The sequence below is a fragment of the Pinus tabuliformis genome, chromosome J, assembly GCF_031772625.1.
Source record: "Pinus tabuliformis cultivar Carrire ecotype Pingquan chromosome J, CPIR1, whole genome shotgun sequence".
Taxonomy (NCBI): domain Eukaryota; kingdom Viridiplantae; phylum Streptophyta; class Pinopsida; order Pinales; family Pinaceae; genus Pinus; species Pinus tabuliformis.
In genome coordinates this window covers 233,503,194-233,518,160 of record NC_142295.1, presented here as the reverse complement: position 1 = coordinate 233,518,160, position 14,967 = coordinate 233,503,194, and the positions used below count along the sequence as shown (strand labels likewise).

The window sequence follows — 14,967 nt, the reverse complement described above, 5'->3', positions numbered from 1 at the left end:
ACATGGTGTTTTTGTAAATGTGACTCTAGTCAAATATGGAAAGGTTGATCACTAAGTTTTCTTGTGTGTGTGAAGGAGAATGACCTTCACTTATGGCATTAAAATATGGTTTGAATATGAGTGTGTGAAATACCATTGAGTGAATTTCTCCTCAAATATTCAAGATTTGGAATGGAGGTGGCCAACTGTGACAAATATTGTAGCACAATTGAGCCTATGGTGGGGTGGAACATATTTCACCCTGCTTCAATTTCCTATTTTTTTTGGATGCAATAGATAAATATTTGTTTCTATGTTAACGATATTTCTTGAAAAGGAAATTCAGTGACATCCATGATTATTTAATTTCTCTTTTCAACAATTTTACATGTACATGCATTTGCCTTTCAACAAATTGAAGATGGTTGTAGCTATTATACTACTTTGTTGTAGCTTTTTGTATGTATTAAATTTTGTAGAAACACTAGTTGACGAAGGTAGAGTTTCTAAATTATTCTTTAAACAACTCATGTTGGCATTTATGCTATAAATTTTCTTCAAGGAGGTTCTAGAAGCTAAAAATTGGACCATTCTGATGGGAAATCCCACTAATATCTGGTCCAAATCTGAGATCTTGGATCACAAAATCTTAGGAAATATGATAAGAGGAAGTAGGAATTCCTAAATGCATATTTAAACAAGTCTTGTTGGTATTTTTGCAATATATTTTCTTCCTTTGAGATTAAAAAAGCTAAAACTTGGACCATAGTGAGGGGAAATCGTATTGTTCATATGGCCAAAATTTTAGATATGGGGTTGTCATATATTTGGAGATAAGATAAAAAAAAATTAAGTTTCCTGCATCATAGTGAGGTCAAATCCCACTGTTCATATGGTCCAACTTTCAGGCCTTGGATCTTGATATTTTAGGAGATGTGATCAGAGGAATTCGAGCTTCCCGAATGTTCCTAATATCATGCATCAAACAAATCATGTTGGCATTTCTGCTATAACTTTTCATCTAAGAGGGGTCAGAGGTTGAAACTTAGACCACAATGAAGGGTACTACCATTGATCATCATGTTCAATTTTCATAACTTGGACTTCTATAATTTAGGATATATGCCCTGAGGAGGTTTCTATATTAGGTTGGATGCAAAATATTTGAAGAAATGAGTAAATGGTTTAAGGATTCATTACATACAAATTGTTTGATGAAATTCCCAATGAAAATTTTGGTTTGTGGATGGGGATAGTATTGTTTTATGTTATCTTTGTTGTATGATAGTACTATTGTAGCTTATATATTCCTATTTGCATGCAAATCATTTCAATAAATATGTTAAAGGTGTTTTATTACAATTTTCATGCAAACTATTTGATAAAATACCTCAAAGACATAAATCAAGAGTTGCATGATTGAGTGGTATATTTTAGTTAGTATGTTACAAATGGAATACAAACAATGTTTCTTATTTGATTTCATACAAAATGTTTAACAAAATGTCACATAAAAAAGACTACTTAATTGGTTGTATACAAATTATTTGAAGAAAGGTTTACATGTAAAGTGTTTGAAAAAATGCATGAGAGATGAAAATCAAGTTGCAAGTGTGATTAGGAAAAATTCAACAAGGTATGTGACAAAGTGGTATCAAATATTATTGTTAATCTCGTGAAGAAGAAAAAAATTGACACCCTGTATTGTTAATCAAGCATTAAGGCACTATGTATGTTATAGTTGTATCCACATGAGTTGGAACTCATGTTTTTCTTACCAAGGGTGTCTATTGTAAGAGAATCCTTTTCAAAAATAATTTTTCATTGGTCTAACTTAGTTAGTCACTTAAGAGATGTAATAAATGTGCTATGATACAATTCTACTATTGCATTGTTGCAATGCCTCTGTTGTAACATTGTTGTTGTGGCACTATTGTTGTAACACCTCTACTGCAACATTGTTGTTTTGACATTGTTGCTATAACACCTCTGTTGCAACATTTTTGTTGTAACACCTCTGCTACAACACCCCTACCAAAACATAGTCTTGTTCGTTATGTTATTGTGAATTGTGGTTTTTTTGTGATGTATTTTTACTAAACTTATGTAGGGCATGACTTGTAATAGTTCCACATGTCTCAGGGGGCACTGATGAATCAATGGACTGTTGAAGAAAAGTGTAAATAGGTTTGGTATTTGTCAATGTAATTTTGATCTTTGTACTTGTCAAGAAAAATAAATATTATTTTTTTAAATTATATGAGTGAGTTTCTTGCTCATTCCATAGGTCTAGGAAATTCAAAGAGTCAAAATCATGTTAAATATATCTTCTTGAGCATCTATGTAATGTACATGGGTCAACCTAGTGTCAAGTAGCCCTCCAAGACAAGCAATATCCTCCAAAGAAGAAGTCTGCCTGTAAAAACGATATGAAAGGAAGTCAAGTCGGCTTCAAAGTATATATAGATGACATGTAGGCTCAACAAAAGGACGCAACAGTTCACTGGCTCATGTCAGCTTGCATACATGGTCAAATAACTATATATATATATATATATATATATATATATATATATATATATATGCAACTAGAGTGATCAACGAAATATACACAACTTCATATCACTCTAAGACTTCATATGATACAGGAATGTAGTATCTCGGTAATACAAAACAGTGATATACTCAATACATGATCTCGGTGATACAAAATAGTGACACACAGTGATAGAATATCGATATATGATCTCGGTGAAAAGCTCTATCTTGGTGCTCGATGAAGGCACGCTATCTCGGTGCTCGATGAAGACACTATGTCTCGGCTTAACTATGATCACACCATAATGCACAACATATCTTGTCTCGGTATGATCGTGATCCCACATACTATCTCAGAACATTTTTTCATAATCTCGCTAAATTCAATGGAGTGATATTTGCGCATACCTCTGTGTCTCGGCCTCCACGTGATCACGTCTTTGCATATTCAACACATTCATAACACAGATCAAATGCAGTCACAAGTCTCAGCTCTCAATAATTCATTCCTGACATAGTTGTGGCAGGGAAGATCTCGATGCACAGAGACATAGTCACACGGTTATACAACTATCATGATTTTCGTGGATTTATGTTGAGATCGCATATACACAAAGATGTCGTTCACATGGTGAAAACCTTGATGAAGGTACAATAATAGTATTACATCAACCGGGATTATCTCAATGAAACAATGAAGAAACAATAATGATATCATTGTTATAATGAATATCTTTGTGAAGGTGCAGTAATGAAGACTTCAACAAAGCAGCTGAAATGATGATGATCTTAGCAAGATGATTGGTGTCTTGGTATTGGAGTGGCTCAGTAAGTCAAGGGTCATCGCCTTGGTGTTCGTCAATAGGAATGTCTATAAGAAGAATTTTGTGTGGGTTTTCCTCTCCAAGAGGGAGAGGTTTTGGCCCTAGCAGAATGCCAAATTATTAAGTTCTTGTCTTTTTGTTCTGATAGCTATTTAATGAAGTAAGAAATACACATACTAATGATATTAAGAAAATGTTGTTTTAATAAACTAAAGTTAAAATGCCTCACAAATAGTTATCATGTAAGAAGAGTCTCATTAACTCCCTGCCCTATATTCTTCAACATGGTATCGGAGCTATGGTTGTAGTCAAAGGAAGGTTAGAAAAGAGACATTTCAAGGACAAAATTTCTAGCAGAGCATCAAAGCAAGATGAAAGGATATCAAGATCTACATTGCAGGATGAAACCCTAATCTTGATAAAACCCTAACAATCTACAACAACAGTGTGCATAGAAAACGGTTTTTATCTATGCAATCAAGGAGACAATCTACAATAGCAAGAACTTTTGTCTCCACAGTCATCATTGAAATGCCACCTGACTCTCATCAGAATGTATACAAATCAAGATAGCTCGAAGATTTAAAAAGGAAGATCACATCGGCTTGGAGAAATTTGAAACCCTAGCAACAATCCTAATCCAAACTATGAAAAAAAAGATCATATGATGGAGAAGCAAACCATCCTTGTGAAAAGAAGCAACCTATCTATTGAGGAAAGGATTTCTCATTTGAAAGAAGATCATCCAAGAAGAAGCCCTCATACATCTTCTTCATCAACCTGATCAAGGTGAATATTTTGTCTTCACAAATCAAGTAAGTACTTTTCATTAATCAATTTTGTAAAATGACTTCATGATTGCAAGGAGATCTATAGGTTGATGAGTCATCAAAATTCCTTGGATAGAATAAGGAGGATTGTCATAATCCTCATAGAAAAGAAAAGTTGTTGATGTCTATGGAAAGGTCTCTGAAGGTCAAGCAATGTTTGAATGCAAAAAGAACTCATAGGATTCGTATGAAATCACTCAAAGGTCTTCTCATGCCTATGTAGCAGAAGTGGAGACATAAAGACATATATATAAAATTCTAGAAGATATACTCTCTGAAATTGTAGTAAAGAAGGTCACATCACTTAGACCTACACAAAAATAAAGGTGTCAAATAATGAATGAATATTTTTGCGAGATCTCAATTGAGAGATCTGGGAAAGATGATATGAAGGTAGTCATCATTGATAAGAAAGGTAACAAATGTCAATGAACAAGAAGGTTACCTCATCCAGAAATTTGTGGTCTCTATGCTAGATAGAGAAAGACAAGTTGTAGACAAAAGTATTAAAGGTTAAAGAACTCAATCATGTGCAAAAAGGAAAGGAAAGGTTGGTCCTCAAACAAAGCAGAATAGTATAAGGTTCAATGCTATGAAAAGAATATGGAAAGAAGTTCATATCACCGAAAAGATGGAGGAAGCTGAAGAAGAGGGCCAAAGAAAGAGGGAACAACAAATCTCCACTATGATTAGATGGCGTTCCTCACAAAATGATTCCTATCATAAGATCCTAAATCTTTAGATATGGTCATGATATTAAGATGCTTCGTTGCATCATGAAATAATTAGAAGCAAGAGCTCGTGGCATTGCCATGGGAGTCATGGAAAACAAAATCCTTAACAGTCAAACATGAAGGACATAACTCTTGGGACCCTCATTAGACATTGAAGCAAAGGTGGAAGTCATCCAATACAGATCTCATCATACATCAAGTCAAAAGGGAAACATCTGCCATATGAGGATATACAAGATCCTCAAAATTCTCTGATAGAATCGTAGTCGGAGGATTCACTAATCAAGAGAGGAAGCAAGTGTTTCATCAGGAACTCCAACTTATGGAATTTATGGGATGATGGTATGATGTCATAAGAGATGAAGCAAATGAAGGGATTGAAGACACTTCAATCAGGGAAGCTGCTCAAAGAAGCCTAGATGGCCTAAAGATAAAATGAGGTATGTATGCTTGTATTTAATTTTTAATTTCATGTCATATGGTTGTAGGTAATATATATAATCACTCCTATCATAAGAAGCATTATTCAGGGAAAATGATCTCCTCCTCTAAAAGGATGCAGAAATGCATAAGTCGCACTAGATGAAATCAACATAATATGTCCTCATATAAAGTATGAGGTGGTTGATTACGATTACTCTGATTAGAAACCCCTAAGAATGGAATGTGTGAGGAAGGAAGAGATCGTGAACTATGCAACCATGATGAAGGAAATCAACATCCAAAAAACCAAGAAGAGTTGACTAGGAAATCTCCTTGAAATATGACAAGACTCTGATAGAAGTCTAGAAAAGATAGAGACCCTTGACAATGTATATCTTTTGGAAATGAGGCAACAAGTATGAAAGATGTTGATACCTACAGAAATATGTCATGATAAAGAGCCATCTCGAAAGGTATGATTTGATTTAATGTTATGTTTTTATTTCTTGAATAATATTTGGATGAGTTTATGCAGGGCCACTGGAACAAGAGTTGTAAGTGCAAGTACAACTAAGAATTCATGTGGTGGATGGAAATTCTTGAAAGAAGCATGAAGAAGAAGTAGCCATATGATGAAGGTTCTAGATATGTACCGAGAAGGCCACTTTCCATGAAGAAAGGAGTGACATGACGAACCAAGAAGGAGAGTGATGGATGGCGAAAGCCCTACAAGGAAGAAGCTCGACTGAATTTCATGAAATCAAGGAAAGAAATTGATCAAGCAGCTGAAGGACCCAAGAAGAAGAAGTTGTTGATGTATTGAAAAGTCCCTAGCTAAGAGGAAGCTCTGACAGGTCCCTGATCAAGATGGATCTTGAATTAGATCACCCTTGATTACAAAGGAGTGACAATTGTGTTTTTCTATTTCATGTGTCATGCACTAGACCAGGACTAATAGCCATGATCTAGGTGAAGACCATGAATGGAAATGTAGACACATGATAGACACAACATTCTTGTCTTCACCTGGGAAGAAAAGAATGGAGGGTTGGGTAATCATCTGGCATCTGATACTCTTTGAGAATGTGTAGGGCATCCAATATAAGATTAGGCAAGAGGACCAATATTCTTTGAGGGTTGGGAACCCAAGATAAGAATAGTCTAGGAATTTTTAATAATGACTATCTAGAACATCATTAGACATTGTTGTGCTAAGGGATTTGGTGGCTGTCACATCACTTTATTATCACATTCTTCATTTATTTAGTATTATCTTTTTTGACTTTCACATTTTGTGTTGTGGTTGGTTATCTTTGGTTTATCCTTTATTTTCAGGGTTAAAGGCACTTTTCCATTCTTTTGTTTCGATTTATTTTGTACTCCAAACTCTTTCTTACCCTTTTACTAAAGTTTTTCTATAATTTTAACCTAAGCCACCAGATTCGTCCTAAACCCCCTACGAATCCCGAATCCAGCGAATCCGACACGATTTGGTCCGGATTCGTGTCCAAATCATATGACACGTCGTGTCCTTTTCCAACACGTCGTGTCTGAGGTCGTGTCACGATTTTCAAAAGCGTGTCGCGATTTTGGGACACGTGTCCTGTTTCCAGGACTCGCTAAGCTTAGTGCGGGAAAGAAAAAGGTGTGTTTTCTCATTAATATTTTCATTTGACAAGTGATTTGTGCTATTGGCAAGTGATTTGTGTTGTTGCAGCAAGGAGTAGAGCATTTTGGCAGCTTCATGATCAAGTCTAGGCCCTGGTATTGATATGCTATTCATGGTAATATTAAATTCTTAAAGTAAAAGTGACATTCTCTTTAATCTTCATTTTCATCCTTTTACTTAAATTTTTAACATTACCATGAAATGACTCAGGATGTTTGAGAGTGGTTTCGGCCTCATTGGATTTCATATGGAGAAAGTAGAATTTTAGATTTCATTCAAAATCCAGCAAACTTATTAGTTTTTCAGGATTTTAGGATTGGGGGATTGCAATGTTTCCATTGAATTTTGTCATGTATTAGGGTATGGAACTCGTATTTAATCAAGAGCACCAAACCAAGAGCTTCTGAATATGTCACTCCCGCTCCCGTTTTTGCTCCCGCTCCCCGCTTTCGCTCCCGCTCCCAAGTAACATTGTTCCTGATGATATGGGTCTGGACACCACTATTGAGTTGGCATTGGCCAACATGGATCTCAATGATCCAATGCTAGAGCCTGTTAGATTTGATGACTTAGAGGGGTCAACCTCCATACCAGCAGATGCAGAGGCGACTATGGATACAGGGGAGGAGGAGGATGCAGAGGAGAGCAGTGGGGACCATGATGATGGGGATAGTGATGCTGATTCTGATGCTGATTGATGCCTTGAGGCTTGTATACTTGTCGTTGTTTTATATTTTCTATTTCTATTTTCCATTGGCATTGCACTAACACTACCTATGTAACACATTTTGATTTGATGACTTAATGAGAAAACTATAATTGTCAGTGTGTTTATCTTACTATCTTGTAGTTGTAAGTTGTCTTTCAGTTATGAATTATGAATCATGATTTAAATTTTTAATAGATTTATCATTTATGTGACCAGTACCACTGACATTTATTTGAATTTTGTGTGTACTATACATGCTAATAGCTATAGATGAAGATCTATGTTTGAAATCAATAAATTTGTATCATTAATTAAAATTTGTGTAAGAAATATGATAATATCTAATTTTTAATATATATATATATATATATATATATATATATATATATATATATATATATATATATATATATATCTATATATATAATATATATATATATATATTTAATAAAATAATATATAACGTGTCCTAACGTGTCCTGTTCCGGGGGGTCAGCGTGTCTGAATCCGACACCACGAATCTCGAATCCTACGTGTCCCGAATCCCTGTGTCACGTGACAGTGATTTTAACTAATACATAATGATAAATTATGATTCAAAGAGATGTCAAAAGACTCCATTTTGTTTAGATGTATCTAAGTAGATTATTGTCATATTTTACAACCAAGTGACACTTATAATGATAATAACTTTTTTTTCAGGTAGGGTATGAAATGTGCCAGTGTCCTTCAACATAGTTTGGTCTTTTTACTTTGGCATGAGGTTGATAGTCTCATATTTGGGTCTTCATGGTTTCAAGCAATTAAATACTCCTCCTCAAAGGTAATAACACAATTATCCCAAGTGGGTTGTATTACATACATTTCATAATCATTTTTAGCATCTTGTCAAATGCAATATGTATTCCACCAATCTCTAAATGGGGAAGGGAATTTAGGGGTTTGAAGTAATCTTTTGATTGTAGGAAAACTTGTGAGCAGATAATATCACATTAGATATTTAGTCCTCTTAATTTTTTCTGTATCGGATGTCAAAATTAACTTGTACCTTGGATGGTGTCATTTCTAAAAAATAAATGCTTGTCAAATATATATTTATAGTTGTCGGGAATCACTAGAGGATGTAGGAAAAATGTTTCACCATCTCCTTCCTTTGTTGCTTGAGGGATACTGAATGTTACAACTTAATAAAATCTCTTCCTTCAACATATTTTTTTATTCATCCACCATGGGATGTTGTGTTTTCTTTCTAGTTTGCAAGTGACGCCAATTGCATATTTGTAATGAATGGTTTCCCATAGTAGGATCTCTTGCTTTTTCATATTTGTTTATTTTGGGAGGTTGTGGTTTTTTCCACTCTACAAGCATAAACCAGTGAATTCAATTGCATATTTGTAATGGGTGGTTATCCAAAGCAATAACAAACCTACAATATTTAGAGTTACACACCTAACTTCTATTAATATAATTTTAAGATTTCAAAATGTAGTTACATCACAATGTACACAAAATTTAGCAACATGAAATAACCTATTAATAATCCATAAAAAATAGAATTCCATTATTGTCAAATGCCTCTAAATATTAAACCATTAAACATATTTTCATATACCTCTTTCTCTATACAACAAAATAAACCCCTTATATTAACCAATGAGAAATGAGAAATAGTTTTTGGAATGTGAAAAATATATTCTTAGCAAATTAATAAAAATGTTGTCATAACCTTGTCACTGGTATCTACCACATGCCACTATCACATTATGCTCATCACTGAAAATTTAAATTAAAAAAAAACGATAGATGATGATATTTAAAATTACTTAAAATTTAACCCATATATAGAGTCTAAATAATAAAACCCTATTGATGTTGAAATTCATACCTTGGAGGAACAAAATATGCACATCACCCAGCTTGTCTTTGTCGGGTGGCAATGCAATTGGATGCCATATGAACAAGCGAATGCGAAATGCACTGATATCTAACCAACCTCCGGAATTTAGAGGCTAAGGATGCGCAAGGTCCAGAATTGAGAAGCTAAGAATGCTTAATGCAGAGAAGTTTAGATTACATCTATAAGTGAGATGGGGTAATTAAGGTGTTCAGTGTCCTTTACTTCCGCATACATAGCTTTAGCTGGATGGTTGAGACGGGTCCCCTGGTTGTTACAGCCAAGCCAGTCCACTCACACTGTAGGCTGTGACGGTCACGGTACGTTAGCACGCCACGGTATTATTTAACCGAAGCCAATTCTCTGTATAATCCGAACAGTAGAGTATTGTATCCTTACAGGGATTATTGCTGTGTGAACTGATTAGCCTGATCTCTGATAGAATTTACTGTTAAGCTAAAGAATAGTCGAAGGATGGCAGCCAAGGAAGCAGAAGGCACAGAACAGACCAAGGATTATAGAGACCCTCCCCCGGCCCCTCTCTTGGATTCGCTAGAATTGAAGCGGTGGTCGTTCTACAGAGCCGCCATAGCTGAGTTCGTTGCCACGCTGCTTTTTCTCTACATAACACTGACGACTGTCATTGGAAACAAACAAAACAAAGTGAATTGCAGTGGAGTTGGGTTGTTGGGAGAAGCCTGGGCTTTCGGAGGAATGATCTTCGTTCTCGTATATTGTATATCAGGAATTTCAGGTATGAGTACTCCAGTGCATTCCGACATAATAATAAAATACGTAGATTGTGGATTCTCAGAATATTTAGGAAATCCTTAATCTACATAAACTCAGGGAGTGCATTCTGCAATCTCTCACTCTAATTTGATTTAGATAATAATAAAATACTTAGATTGTGGATTCTCAGAATATTTAGGAAATCCTTAATCTACATAAACTCAGGGAGTGCATTCTGCAATCTCTCACTCTAATTTGATTTCATGTTTACACATGAGGGGTAAACAAACTGATTTTTATGGGGTTTAGTTTTTACTGGGTCACAAACTGGTTTGTGTGAGGTTTAGTCTTTATTGGATCACAAACTGGTTTGTGTGGGTTTAGTCTCCACTGTCACTGGTTTGTGTAGAGTTTAGTTTTTATTAAGTCAAGATTTAGTCTCCACGGTCACTATGTAGGTTTAGTCTCCACTGTCACTAGTTCATATCTTATGAGAGAATTTGAGATTGAGAGCTACCTTTAAGAGATTAATCTATCCCCAAAAAAAATCTAAACTCAACTAAACTTGGCACCACCTTGATGATAACATGCTATCTATACAAATTATTTATAGTTTATTTCTGTGTGCAGGGGGTCACGTCAACCCAGCAGTCACGTTTGCACTGTTTCTTGCCCGCAAGGTCTCTCTTCCTCGCGCCCTATTGTACATTATAGCTCAATGCCTAGGTGCCCTGTGCGGAACTGCCCTTGTGAAGGGCATTCAGGGGAACTTCTATGCCTCTAACGGAGGAGGATCGAACTCTGTATCTTCCGGTTATTCGAAGGGAAGTGCCCTTCTTGCCGAGATCATCGGCACGTTCGTCTTGGTTTACACTGTCTTCTCTGCAACAGATCCCAAGCGCAACGCCCGCGATTCACATATCCCTGTACATATTAGAATTCATAATCCACCATCAAACTATATAAAAAATTTATAGGGGATTCTGGGTATCAATTATTCATATTCATTGATGAAAATAATCAATGTCAGAAGTGGTTTATGCAGGTTTTGGCTCCTCTTCCAATTGGGTTTGCTGTATTCTTGGTCCATTTGGCAACCATTCCCATCACAGGCACAAGCATCAATCCTGCCAGGAGCTTTGGGCCCGCTGTGATTTACGGCCATAAAAAATCCTGGGACGACCTCGTAAGAATAATAGCTATGATTTCCTCATTTGGAAGCATTACATTTTACTAAATATTCATCTCACGCGGAGATCTATATTGATAAACTTGAGTTATAATGAATGATTTGTTGTTGCAGTGGATATTCTGGGTTGGTCCCCTTGTTGGAGCTGCGGTTGCTGCAGCGTATCACCAATACGTTCTGAGGGCTGGCGGGTCGAAGCATTTGGGATCCTTCCGTAGCCAGCCTACCACTTTGGCAATATAAAAGGAAACCCTAAAGGACCGCTTTCTAGCACATTACAGTTCAATAATTTGACATTATATTGTAAGGTATTCAGTATCGTGCCATATGATAGAAATAACTACCATGAAGAGTGTATCTTGTGTTAGCGTGTGTCAAGCTACACTACTTTCATCTGTCAAAGGCTTTGGGCTCAAGTGAGTCGTATTGAGGCTTATGAACTGTTAATTTATTTAATTAAAACGAATATAATTGTTGATTTAATTCCAATGGTTAGTTATAGCTAAATGGCCCAACTTTGTTCACACATTATTTTTTAAATGTATTCACGAGGATTAACATCCATATTGATACTTCATTCATTATAACAAATTAAATTCGATTAACATCCACATTGATACTTCATTCATTATAACAAATGAAATTCGCTTTGGAATGGGAGGAGACAATGGAAAACTCTGAACTTTAAAATACAAATTTGGCGGAAGATCATTTGTTTCACCCGGTACCAATTAGATTTAAATGTGTTTGACCAGAACTACAAAGGAGTTATGTTTCATCATATTTTTATGTTATTTATATAAAGGTGTGAAATAAGAATTATAAAGTATAGATTATAGTTTTATATTAAATCAGTATAGATTTATCTTAATCATATAATTAGTAAATGTTGAGAGGGATTAAATCTATGTAAAATTTGAAAAAGGTTCGCAATTCAAGAGATTTGTCTTTTTTGTTACGTGAGAGATCTACTGTTAAAATAGATTTATTTAGCTATCTGTATCATATTTCATGGTTTACATTATATTTTTGAATGCATAAATAGATTCGACCTCTTGAAAATCTTCTTTTCCATTTGGATTGTGTAAATGACTTAACTTAAAATTGCAATTCCAACAAATCTGTACAAATTTGACAAAAAAATATACTTGAAAAAAAGACCAAAAATAGAATAGTGAGACTTGGAATTTTCATCTATATATATATATATATATATAGATATATATTTTACGGGTATTGAATTATTTTATCTATGACACCCATTGAATTTTTTGTGTGATTAGTAATATTTTTAAAATGTCATGACCTTACTTGAACAAGGCTTGTTCCATAGGTTGTATTCCTATACATATAAGCACCAAAATCCTCAAGATGAACTATGGTTCTTAGTCCATGGGGTTTTGGATAGATGGTGATCAATGCACTATTAAGACACTCCTAGATGTTAACTAACTTCACATGACATTCTTGGATATGACCATGATGTAGCCTCACCATTGCCAAACTTACGATTGAATTGTAATACATTTGACTTTTATTATTTATATTAGGAACTAAATGAATTTTTTTTATTTTCAATTATTTTTCTTGCATTGAAATATTTTATTATGGTCAACATTCACATAAATTTGTTTGACATTCTCTTTATATATATATATATATATATGAAATTGAATCTGAAATAAATTAATTTATATAATTTTGATTTGAAACATTTTTAGAAAGAGTTATACATCTTGGTCATAATCAAAAGCTAAAATATAAGAAATTTTTACTTTTAGTTACTCTATCTCTCTCTAAAGTTAATATAAAATTAAGTTCACATGGATATCAAAATATTTTTATTTATAGGAGAAAGAGAAATATTTTTACCACATCACCTACATCACCTACATATTGAATGTGTATATTCATTTTTGTTTTAGCATAATTTTTTTTTTTTTTTTTTTTTAAATTAGATAATATTTTTTATTTTTTATTTTGAAAGGGGCATGTCTCAACTCCACTTTGAGCATCTACATAATCACACATCACCCTCATAATAGATGGTAGAATGTCCATTAATAGAATAAAGTGATATACATTTATGTTTCATTTTATATAAAACATAAAACATAAAATGTTAAAATATTTTTAATATAGATAAAGATATATATGTTGTAAATTTGTAAAATATTATAAATTAGTATAGGTTTATTGTTTAAAGATGTGCGTTTTTACAACTAACTATGATGGAGATGTATGATTTTTTGAGTGCTCAACCTCTTTCTTTTAAATTAAAATAAAATATTCTCTAAATAAAAACAATATCAACTATAATAAAAAATAAAAATAAATATACAAATTTGGTTGGCTTTAACTAAAAGCATTATAAAATATCAATAATCTCACCCTCAATGTGCTCCCTCCATTACATATTGACATTACAACCTAGTATGAAAGAGATATGCTAAATATATTTCACTGTGGCTCGCTGCCATAAATAAGTTTTTTTGGATGTTTCAACTTTAAAAATTCATAGTGAAAAAAAATTACATTTTCATTTGAGTATGAAGAAGATACATAATTCTAAATTTATTAGAATGTTAATCATAATAAACATTTCAATGCATAAAAAGAAGAAGTAAGTGAAAGTCAATGACTTCTTAATAAAAAATTGATATATAACATTTAAAAAATATTAATGATAATAAAAAATGGGTTATAAATTAAATATTTCAATAGTCACATTTATTTAAAAATATATTAACAATGAAAAATATTTTAATTATATACAATGTGATTCATAAATAAATTACTCAATCTCCATATTAAGTAAAATATTTCAATGTCAACTACACCTCTATTATATATGTTTTAAAAAATGTATATATTATATAAAACAATCGACAAAAATAACTGTTTATACTTAAAACATTTTAAGTAATTTATTCTACATTTTGGTCTTTAATGCAACAAAGATTTGTTGGAATTGCAAATTTAAACTCTTAGTCTACATACTCCAAGTATCCAGAGGAATTTTGAAGGTGTTAAATCTATTAAGGGATTAAAAAATGCTCCCACTCACACATAGTTCTAATAGTTAACAGATATCTCAAGCTATAAACATTTTTTCAAGGACATTTGCAACTCAGGAGATTTGATCCCTTTCAAGGATTAATAGATCACAGTCTACAAGTGTGGCAAGATATCAAAGCTCTTAAGATGCAAACATTGCAAAACTTAAATACTTGGAAAAAATTGCACTTCCACAGATTTAATTCATTTCAACACTTAGTAGATAGAAGTCAAGATGAATCTATATTAATTCTTAATAATATTATTTATATTTATATAAAATTTATACATCTCTTGTCCATGGGGTCTTAAATAAATGATGATCGAGTGTTCTGTTAAGGAACTCCTTGATGTGAAATCGTCAGTTCAATTCCCCACCCCGTTTAGAG

At 33.5% G+C, this 14,967-nt stretch overlaps 1 protein-coding gene across 1 annotated transcript; it reads left to right on the top strand.

The window, feature by feature from the left end:
- Positions 1-9,992: 9,992 nt before the first annotated feature.
- LOC149226597 (aquaporin PIP2-1-like) lies at positions 9,993-12,010 on the top strand. Its single transcript, XM_089375329.1, has 4 exons — positions 9,993-10,354; positions 10,963-11,258; positions 11,378-11,518; positions 11,636-12,010. Exons 1-4 carry the CDS (start codon positions 10,075-10,077, stop codon positions 11,762-11,764), a joined length of 846 nt encoding a protein of 281 aa, XP_089231455.1. The 5' UTR covers positions 9,993-10,074; the 3' UTR covers positions 11,765-12,010.
- Positions 12,011-14,967: the final 2,957 nt, after the last annotated feature.

Bases quoted from the DNA above. Each gene is read 5' to 3' on its own strand.
- LOC149226597 (XM_089375329.1), top strand. From the start codon at position 10,075: ATGGCAGCCAAGGAAGCAGAAGGCACAGAACAGACCAAGGATTATAGA. The intron at 10,355-10,962 runs GTATGAGTACTC...TTCTGTGTGCAG, and splicing joins TTGTATATCAGGAATTTCAG to GGGGTCACGTCAACCCAGCA. The intron at 11,259-11,377 runs GTACATATTAGA...TGGTTTATGCAG, and splicing joins CCCGCGATTCACATATCCCT to GTTTTGGCTCCTCTTCCAAT.